The sequence below is a fragment of the Acyrthosiphon pisum genome, chromosome A2 (genome assembly GCF_005508785.2).
Source record: "Acyrthosiphon pisum isolate AL4f chromosome A2, pea_aphid_22Mar2018_4r6ur, whole genome shotgun sequence".
NCBI classification, from domain to species: Eukaryota; Metazoa; Arthropoda; class Insecta; order Hemiptera; family Aphididae; genus Acyrthosiphon; species Acyrthosiphon pisum.
The window spans coordinates 49461736-49473014 of record NC_042495.1 but is presented as its reverse complement, the minus strand read 5'-3'; the positions used below and the strand labels follow the sequence as shown (position 1 = coordinate 49473014).

At 28.9% G+C, this 11279-nt stretch overlaps 2 protein-coding genes across 2 annotated transcripts; one reads left to right on the top strand and one right to left on the bottom strand.

Moving 5' to 3' along the window:
- The first annotated feature begins 976 nt into the window (after positions 1 to 976).
- LOC100162519 (U1 small nuclear ribonucleoprotein A-like) lies at positions 977 to 4110 on the top strand. Its single transcript, NM_001162674.2, is given in 6 exon segments — positions 977 to 1174; positions 1691 to 1777; positions 1885 to 2057; positions 3274 to 3457; positions 3531 to 3621; positions 3686 to 4110. Coding segments are annotated over 5 exon segments (675 nt in total). The 5' UTR covers positions 977 to 1174; positions 1691 to 1710; the 3' UTR covers positions 3846 to 4110.
- Positions 3876 to 8038, bottom strand: LOC100160498 (leukocyte elastase inhibitor). Its single transcript, XM_016808854.2, has 7 exons — positions 7766 to 8038; positions 6910 to 7272; positions 6627 to 6847; positions 6338 to 6562; positions 4779 to 4919; positions 4378 to 4714; positions 3876 to 4287 (listed from the first exon to the last, which is right to left on the bottom strand). The coding sequence occupies exons 2-7, from the start codon at positions 7270 to 7272 to the stop codon at positions 3976 to 3978; spliced, it is 1599 nt and encodes a 532-aa protein (XP_016664343.1). The 5' UTR covers positions 7766 to 8038; the 3' UTR covers positions 3876 to 3975.
- Between the last annotated feature and the right edge of the window lie 3241 nt (positions 8039 to 11279).

Below are 11279 nucleotides of genomic sequence, written 5' to 3'. Positions count from 1 at the left end.
TTTTGTACCTGGGTGTAACTCTGGGTTACCCAAACAAAATAAAATATACAAACTGCAGGGAGTAAAACTGCCTTCAGTATTCCATCCTCCTGAGGTAGATATTTCTTATACTAATTAATAATTAATATATATTTATATTATTATGTATATGTATATTCAATGAAAAGTTCATATTAGGGTAAATAATTCATTACTTTTTAGAACATGATTGATACATGGAATTTAAAAATTCCACGAGCAGATAGATTATTAACCAAAAAAGATGGAGTATGTGAACTCCATTTTGCTCCTGAAGATATTATTTCATATAGGATAGGCATAATGATCAAATATCATACAAGAAAAATACGATAAAAAGATTAAAAAAAATATCAAAATTAATATAAATATAAAATAGTAAAATACTACTTAACTACTGGTACATGTTTTCCAATCTGGATATTAAAATATATGAATTAAAAGTACCATATACACACATTGTACATATTAAATTAAGTTACACTATTTAAAATTTAAAATATTAATTATTAGATCATGAAGTCCACAGTCCTCGTAATTACTAAATATACTAATTAGTAATTAGATTAATTAGAATAAAATGCTAAATTGCATAATGTGCCATACAAAATTGAATGTGTTTGAGCCTTCATCGGGTAGTCAGCGCTCCTGGTGGCAGTTACAAGTGGTGTACTTTTTTCGGCCCACTATCATCATAGATAATATAAGAATATATTATCTATGACTATCATAATGTAAAAGATGGGAAGTGTTTACACCTCTATATATCCACCTTGATAATAATAATAATTATTGTGATATTGTTATCAACTATGATATTCACAACTAGCAGCGCCATCTAACGTTGTTTTTCGTGACTAGCAAATGGTATACAAAATAATATTATATTATACAATGCCGGCGATGGCCGGACTGATTTTGATTAGCCGACGCCGTTTTGTTTATGATGTGCGTTTCGTTATCGTTACCAAAGTTCCGGATGCCGAAGCCGAACTCGATAATTGTCATGTTTTAGATTAACTTTTTAGTTTTTACTGAATAGTGAATTGTTTATCCCACGGTGACATTTTGGAGTACGCTCGATTAATCTACGTTTACCCTCGACTTCCAACACCAGAGTAATATCTTCGTCGGTAGTCGATACATAACTGATTAGGTGAGTACGTATGAGGACTTGTGGTTTTCGTCTTCGACGGCGTTGTATCGGCGATGTGTTTTCTTAAAAAATAATGTTAGAAAACACGTCATTCGATTTTCCGCATCGAGCCTTTGGCCCTCTAATTCTTCTCTACCAGTCGATATTGCCAACATCACCTCGTTGAAATAATGTTCTATTTCTATGCACTTTATGACCAACACATTTGCAAAGATTTCTTTAGTAAATCTCAAGTACATACCTTTATGAGGATTTCATTTTTTTTTTCAAATTTTAAGTTAAAAGAGTAGGCATTTATCAAATATCAAGATAATCTTGATTCATAGTATTTAATATGTAAATAACGTTAAGTTAACTAATATTATTCTGTAATTCCTAGATTGGCTATTTGGCTAAGTGTTTTTTAAATTTATTTTTACATTATAGTCAATACCTATAAGCATCTAATTGTATTTATTGTATTGTATTGTATTGTATTATATTATATGTTGTATTAATTGAAACAATTATTTTTAGTTTATAGAAATTGTGTAAAAATGTTGGACACACGTCCAAATCATACCATCTATATAAACAACTTAAACGAAAAAATAAAAAAAGATGGTAAGTTTTTATTGGAGTCAATTAATTTAAAATAATAGTTGCTTAAAACATACCTATGTATTTTACATGTAATGTATTGCTTATTACATTAATTTTTATTTTTAAAGACTTGAAGAAATCTTTGTACGCAATATTTTCACAATTCGGACAAATACTCGATATTGTGGCAATGAAAGGTATTAAAATGAATGGACAAGCGTTTGTTATATTTAAAGATATAACCAGTTCTACAAATGCTTTACGTGCAATGCAAGGATTTCCATTTTATGATAAGCCTATGGTAAGTATTAATACCTAATAGTATATTATAGTCATGTCCGAGGTTATACTTAATATAGTATCAGTATTTAGAAAGAATGTGTTAGTGAACATAATTCACTTATATCATATAGAATGTGAATACAATTTGTTTTCAAAATTTATTTTATAATGTGATTGAATCGAAATTTTGTCTACTTGGTAGAATTGACAAATTCAAATGTTCAGTCAAAATGTCTTCTCTTTGCTTTTACAAATCACATAGTCCAGTCTGAAATGAATATGTTTACCTTTATGTACAGCAGCTAGACCTTATCTCAAACTTAAGTAATTACCATGCTATAACCTTTTATAAGCGTCGATCTTCTGTATTCCACAAATACTTGCTTGATGGCATTCCCCTCAAACGATCAACTTTTCAAAGATCTTGGAATTTATTTATATCCTACCCTAAATTTTGACCATTACATAATATATATCCGAGTAGTGAAGGCCCTTAACACTTTAGTTTTTATTAAACATGTTACAGCAATGTTTCGCTCACGTTAGTTTGCCTCCATATTATACTCTACATTTTCCTAGTTTGCTCAATACTTGAGTATGTGGTTGTGATCTATCATTTTTATTTTACATTACTCTTATATTTAAAATAATTATTAAATCATAATTTAAATGAAAAACCAAATTAACTTTGTTTTTTATGCTGAAACAAATTCAGTTCGCAAGTAAACTTTTCGAATACTGTTAATTATAAATACTAGTATTTTACCAAGGTCATCAGTCATTTTGGCATTCACCCTGGTTAACAAACCTTTTTCAGAATAAAATCATGTGTATAATTTCAATTAATTTTATAAACGTAGCAGTTTTGATAGATGATATCTATTCCAATGTTTTAATTAAGTTTTTACTATAAACAATTTGATTGAATAATTTCTTTTCCACACACTTAATAATCAGATATTCTTTTCTGTATATCGAAATTATTCATTCATATTTTATAAAGTTGTTTTATAAATATTTAATAAAATTTTATTTAACTCAATACATACCAAAAAACACAGACATGTTACTTTTAGACATCAATATAAATAATGAGTAATATAAGTTTCTAGAAAGAAAACTGATACTATACAAAGATTAATAAAATTTAATCAAAAACAGAATGTTTTACTGTTCAATGTTAATTGAACAATACAGTATTGGTGTTTGGAGAATGATTTTATTTAATTTTTTAGCGTATACAATTTGCTAAATCAGAATCAGATATAATTGCGAAAATGAAAGGTACTTTTGTTGAACGCCAGAAAAAACCTAAGAAGCCAAAGGATGACGAAGAAGCAAAAAAGAGACGTAAAGCAGCCAAAGAACAGGCCCGTGCTTTGGCACAACAAAACAACCCTGGGGGTGTATCTGGTGGTAGTGAGTGTTATTTAAACTTCTTGTTTTATAATTGTATTGCCATTGTATTAAATTAATTCTTGTTCTTTAACAGATGTACCTGAACAACCGCCTAACCAGATTCTGTTCTTGACCAACCTTCCAGACGAAACGACTGAGATGATGTTATCTATGCTGTTTAACCAGTATGTTTTGTGTGATTGTTTTGTATACAATTGAGCTTAATATAAATTATTTTAATTTCTGTAGATTCCCTGGATTCAAAGAAGTGCGACTTGTACCAAACAGACACGATATTGCTTTTGTTGAATTCGAAAATGAACACCAATCAAATACTGCCAAGCTATCATTAAATGGTTTCAAGATCACACCTACTCATGCAATGAAAATTACATTTGCTAAAAAGTAAAATTGTTCATGACAATTAATGCACTGATCATTTGTGAAGTAACATAACATATATATTATTATATTTGTATAAGTATTCAAGATTACAATAAAAAAACTTTTTAAATATTTCAAATAAAACTAATAGGGATTTAGGTTTTTTTAAAAGAATTTAAATTTGGTGGTGTCATTGAATATGGCATAGGCTTATATACAGTACTCCAAAAAACTACTGTATCACTTTCTACATGATGAATAAAAAATATAAATGGCTTGTTTATATTAAAAATAGTCTGTCCTCCTCTTGTTATAGTTACTACAGTAGCTGCCGACGCCACTGTACCAATTTCATTGACATCAATTTCAACTTGGTGTAAAATATCACTAATGTAAGAACCTGGGTCTGAAGCCATATTTGATAAATCAGCCTTTGAAGGGTCAAACATTTTGTTAATTCCTAAATTCTAAAAAAAAAGTAAAAACAAAGGATACCTTAAAATCAAATTGTATTGAAAATTAATATATACTAATATATTAATATAATTAATATATACCTGCAAAACTGGTCGTAGGTTGGTCAAAGACTTAAGAGTCATTTTAGGCACAAAGTATGTGAGTTCTGTGATCTTTGCAGTTCTGGTTATGTTTTTGATTGTTTTTCCATTCATTTTTGCTGTTAAACTGCTTAAACTGATGTTTGTGTCGGGAAGCACAAAATATGTTATAAATTGATTGCCTTTGTATGGAAGCCCTATGGCTTTAAACTCTAAGCCTTCATTTTTATGAAATAATACTTCACTACTGCCTACCATCATTTGGACATATATACAATCCTTGTTTTGTTTGGATGATTTTCTATCACCAGTAATTGCACCATAACAAAATGGTTTTCTAAAAAAAACAATATTTATTACAGTTAATATTTTATATAAACTTTTTGAATAGTTTGACTTACATTCTAGTATAGTTGATAAAAAATGGGTTCTCCCATTCGCCTGTGAAATATAAAGCACTTGCAATAATAGTCTTTGTATCAGCTGAAGGGATATCAGGCAATATATCATTGATTTTTCCACGTGTTTGATTTGACACCCATCTATTTAAATTTAAAAAAAATTGTTACCAACCATAATAAATCTAAAAAAGTTCCTTATATTAATTTTATTAAATATTCAAAATCAAAGTTATATATTTGATTAAAAATAAAATTAACTTAGAAATTTTAGATTTAAAATAAATGTGTTCTTTCATCAATCTTTTAATTTTGGTTCAAACTTATTTTAAAACAACCTCTGTACTAAAATAGTAAAATGTATATTTTTAACACATATTGCACATAATGTATTACAGTTTTAACATACATCATTAAAAACAAATAAGGGTCGTTCTTATAATGTTCGGTAAAGTGTCGGTTAACGCTAACCGACTGATAACAGATTTTATTACCGGCAGAATTCGGCCAATTAAGTGTCAGTTAACTTCAACCGGACATTGTAAGACTGGCCCTAAGTTGAATTAATCTCGGTATCTCCTTTTTTTTGTGTACATCACTTAGTAAATGTTTTCCTATAATAAATGAGTAACTAATGAATTATTTAATTGCAGTAATTAAATAATTTTTTTTGTCTTGTACTTTATTTGAATTAGACAATCTACACCAGAGGTATTCAAACTTTACTGCTCCCAAATTATTATGATAAAATTTAAACAATACAGATATAATATAGTAGCTAATATGGGTGGTAATAACAGTGAGTTTAGTACTATAAATAAAACTTCAAATAGTAGTGTAATGTGTTTCATTATCGTTTCCATAATTGCTTTAATGATTGTAAATAATATTTATATCAATTATACTTGACATACATTAATTTTGGTTTCTGGTGCTTTGACGCGGCTCCCTACGACAACTCTTGCGATGCCCCTGAGAGCCACAACACACATATTGAATACCTCTGATCTATACAAATTTTGTATAATAGGTTTAAATGATAACATGAAGGAGGCTACTGAAAGAAGATATGGTGGAGAAGCTGCCCACTGGCAACAAATAATGATATAATATTTAATTATGATGGAATAATTTATAATAAAAAGAAACCTGATTAGTAGATGATTCAAGTTTATGAAAACTTCATTTAACAATACTAAAGAATTAAGATAATGTAAAATTTGGTTATGAAAAACTAATCAGTGAAATAATTCATTACCTATGATTAATTAACCATTCAATTAATTATAGTCCCTAAGCATATAGTTATACCCTAAAAATCTAAAATAAATGTTAATATTTATAATAATGATCTTCAGAAATATGACATATAAAAATGAGAAAAATTAACTGAGCAGTCACCTGACATACATTATCAGGTTTATAAATATATTAATAAAAATAAATATTTGATAGGTAACCTAAGAAAATTAAACAGTTATAATTAAAAGTGACATGTATAAATGAAATATACATATGTATACATATGTATTCAAATTGTATGGTTAGTGATTAATACATACTGGTTTATAATGTGTTTTGTGTGTTCTCCATCTGATTTGAAATCAACTGTAACCAATTTGGTATTTAAATAATCTTCAGCTGCTTTTATAAAATTTTTTGTAAGATTATAACCATTTTGAACAAACACTGCTTTTGCTAGGTTAACTTCTGTGCCCAATTTTTCACCAGAGTTGGTTTGAAAGTAATTTAATAATCTTCCCAAATCCTTATAATTTTGATTATTACTATAAATATATAAAAAAATACTTTTAGAGTTAAAGCTACGAAATAAAATTTACAAACTCTCACTTGTCAGCTAAATGACTTAATGTGATCTCATCGTAACCAAACAATTTACCAACTTCTGTTTTGGTTTCACCATGAGCTCCCAGAAGGACAAGTGACATAGCAGCTGCTATACATATCGGTGATATAACTATATTATGATCATGATTAGACCCATGTGATTGCAAACTGTCAATTGATCTATCAATATTTAATGTCGCATCTAATAGACCTAGTGTCAATCTCTGAAATTTAAAAATATAATTAACAAATATTACAATATAAAATTAGAGATAAATTAATTTACCTCTACATTTGAAGTTGAGTTTTGTACTTGTTGATGAATCGTTTCATTTATAGGTTTAGTTTCATTTATAGGTTTAGCTTCATTTATAGGTTTAGTTTCATTCATAGTTTTAGTTTCATTCATATTTTGTGTTTCATTAGTAATTGTACTCATGTGTATAGGTTTATTTACATTAGAAAATTTATCTAAAAACATAGAACCCATAGATACAATTTCATTCATAGGTCCAGTTTCATTTATAGCTAAGGTATCATTAAAAGGATTTTTCTGCATCACAGTATCCAAAAAAATGATTTTACTACCATCCACTATTGACAGTAGAATGTAAATATTTAAACTTAACAGCAACATTTTTGACCACATCTAAAAAGATACAAATACATTTAGTTTTCATTGGTGACTTATACATAAAAAAAATATATACTGTGTTAAACTAAATGATCAATTAATAGAAACTGTTTGATTTCCAGTTAAATATATTGCCAACATTTTCTACATTGCTTGCATTGAACATTAGTGTCACAACCATGATTTTAATATTTTATAATTAAATTTTAATAAGCACGTCTATTGTTAATTTTTGATTAGGTATCTGATCACAGGTTTGACTGTGATTTGGTTTTATTATAATTGGGAGGAAATTATTTTGCTGTACATATACTTATATAGTTATATGTGTAGGAATACTGTATAATAAATACTTAGCAGTGGTATAGTGTAATCCTCACAATATAATATAAAAAAAATCCCATTTTAAACATAACTTGGTATACACTATTCAAATATTATAAATATAAAATATTATTATTATATTATTTTAATAATATAACGTTAAAAACAATGAAACATAGTATACCTCTGCAGTAGGGTCCAACGGTGGTATCCTATGTGGATAATGCGGAGTTCACGTACTGCGGCGTGAATTCATTAAATATAACTGATCGATTCTCAATCCAATACCTATTTAATAATAATAATACTCGTATGGTATATAGTGTAAGAGTAGAAATGATAATATTATAATGGTCAAGGTCTGACGTGTGTGAGTGTACAGAGTAGTGGGGCCGTGGTGTGCTGCAGGAGCGTACTGTACAACGGTTCGTACAGGAATGGTTCGTTTTGTTTTTGTCTTCCTGTAATAAACTATACATAATATTAAATAAGTATAATGAATAAACACATATTTATATATATATACCATTGGGCGCTCGTAACAAAAAAAACTCGTTTTTGCACGTTGTAAATTATAATCCATTTTACTGTTCCATTTCGTGAGTATTCCGACGTGTAGGTAATAATAATAATATTATTCATATCATAATTACCTGCGCCGGTGAGCAATATTCAGTCTCTTATTTTTTTCCGAGCTTGATAAATAATAATTATATATATAAGACCGCCGTGAATTCGTGTTGCAGAAATGCGCGAGGGGGAGCTTTAAAAAAAAAACTTCTATTTTAATTATTATTATCTTATAATATTTACGAACACTGTACGGCCTAATACCTACAGCAGTGGACAGTCTGCAGAATGCAATACAATATAGAGTATGAATAAGTATACTTTACGCAACGTCTGTTAATTACGTCGTAGATAAAATAAATAATAAACCCATTTCTACATATTTTGAAGTATTAGAGCTAATGAACAATATTAATGAATATTGAATAGGTATTGAATAATTCATACATACACTATTGTGTTGGACATTTTAATCGTAATTTTGTTGGCTCGTCATTTCTCAAATCTTTTACATCGACCTCGCGTGTCGCGATATCGTAAGATCATAACAAATCGTAAACGTTTAGATTAATTATAATATTAGATATTAGAACAATACTGTGTCATGAATACTACCAACTACTAACATTTTACCAACCACTTGCAGTCTTAAATGTTTTTGTTTCGTGTAGGAGGTACCTACGCGTTAATTAAGGTGATGCAAATAAATAATAATCACAAATAACTAATGTAAAAGTAAAAAAAACAAAATTTGTTCATTAGGTAAGTCACCAATGTTTGTTGGTTTGTGATAATATGTTTGAGGGTGGTAAATAAGGGCGGTATGGGGGGCGGGCTTCGACCCTCCCACAATTATATTCGGTATTTTCATTAGATAAGGATGCAAATTGTTTGTAATCAAAGTAGGTACCTCTACTATTTATTTTCAAAATAAGCACTAAAACTGAATGCCTTACCTCTGCTAACCGCTTAATTTTCAACTTACCATCTAGGTACTCGAGAAAAATAATATGATAATGCTCTATATATATTATATTTAAGTAGGATTTACTATTTTACTTTACATTCTTACGGTCTACAGAGTTCAGACTGTAGGTACTACTGCAGTACTTTGTAGCCTGTTGGTACATCATATGCGCAATAAGGGGAGCTTGGGGGATAGCCCCTCCCCAGTTTTATTCGTAGTCCCAAATTTTTTAGTTTAAAATTTATATTATCATGGTTTGTGCTGCTGATATACAATTTCGGTGCCCGCCTGTTGGCGTGGGGGGAGAGTTTTCCCTTACGGCCTCAAACAACATAACATGATTTTATGGTAAATTCATACTGAGGTTCTATAAGAATAATATTTCATAATTATTTAAAATATTTACTGATTATTAAAGTTATGATCATTATTATTTATTAACAAATAAATTTAAATACCTAATGGATATTTTGGTAGCTTTACACTAGTAACATTCATAGTTTAACCATTTTTAACCATTTTTTGTATTGATTTTACAATGATGTTTTATTATTTTTTGTTTAATTGTACATGCTTTATAGAAGAAAAGAAAAATCTAGTTAGAACTTTTTGATGATCATAATTAGAAATACCTAGTTTTTGTTAAAATAAAGGGGAAAACAAAAAAAAAAATTGAGGAAAAATGTTAAATCTTAACCAAACATACATCGTTTCAACAAAATCAATTTTCTTATTTTTTTTAGTGAGTTTGTGACTCAAAAACTATTAACCGTAGATATCTGAAATCATATTATATTTTTGCTTATAATTTTCTATAAATTGTTGATAAAACATTTTTGCTTATTCAAATAACTTGAAAATGTATTACAAGGTTCCTGGTTCCTCATAAGTTTTTCTAACTGGAATCAAAATAAAAGTTGAGCGAAATACCTCAAATATTTTTTATGACTTATGAGCGTCCAAAGTTTAAATTTTGATGGAATACGATATTCACACGTGCAAACAAGGTTTTTCATAAATCACAACAGCTATTGTTCTTACAGCTTTTTAATAGTATATTGTGTGGCAAGGGCGGGAAATGAGCTATTTCAGTCGCGGGTACGAACCGCAGGCGAGGGCGGCATTTCGGCCAAGACTGAAATTGCCTTCCCACACGAGCCACACATACTATTTTTTGTCACACATTTGCATTCATCGTTCATCAATCACGGTAAAGGTAATGCAGGTATCTATGCAACAATTAGACTACAATAATTATACGACAACAATATTTCGAAAGACGAGAAACGATTTGGTTTTATTTATTTTAAGCGTCACGCACGGAGGTTATAATATGATTATCAGATGTAACCAAAAGTCTATGTTTGTAAGGACCGACGACCGTGGCATAGATTTCAGTGTCTGTTTGTGAAGGGTAACTTTTGTGGATTTCCACTTTACCACCCGCTGGACGGAAAAAGGACGCTTTTCAACGCTTCAACTGTTATCGAAAACCAAACTTTCGGCGTAGGCGTGACAAAAAAATATTAAAGATACATAGGTACGATTTTTTTATAGACATTTTAAGTTTAAATTCGAACAAAATTTGATATTAATACATCATAGCTATATATAATATAATATTGTAATTTATAATATTATTGTTATTCGATTGTTAATTATACGATTATAAATCAATACCGAAGTAGGTACCTACAGTATAAATATATTAGTTTTATAATTAGCTTAATATTAGTCTAAATATTTAAAAATTGTATTGTATACCTAGTAAATAATTATACACATTACGCACACACTGGGAAAGATTTCAATAAATACCAGGCACCAGCGATTGATATTTTTTGAATTACAATAACAACATTTTCAAGCTTTTTTCTTTACCCCACAGTACCTAGTACAGTGGTATCTATTATTTATACCAGTAGTAATTTGTAAGACAACTACTCGAGTACGTCAAATAAAATTGGATGCTTAATTTTTTTAAATTAAATAATCATATGGTGAAGTTATCATGATAGCTATCATCAGTGTCGGCCTGACACACCAAAGGCCCATGGATCAGTTTTTTAAGAGATCCCAAAAAAATGTTCTCCACCATATTTTCTCTTAAAAATACATTTATTCAAATTCTGACTTAAGGTTTTTAGGTAGACCTAAAGAC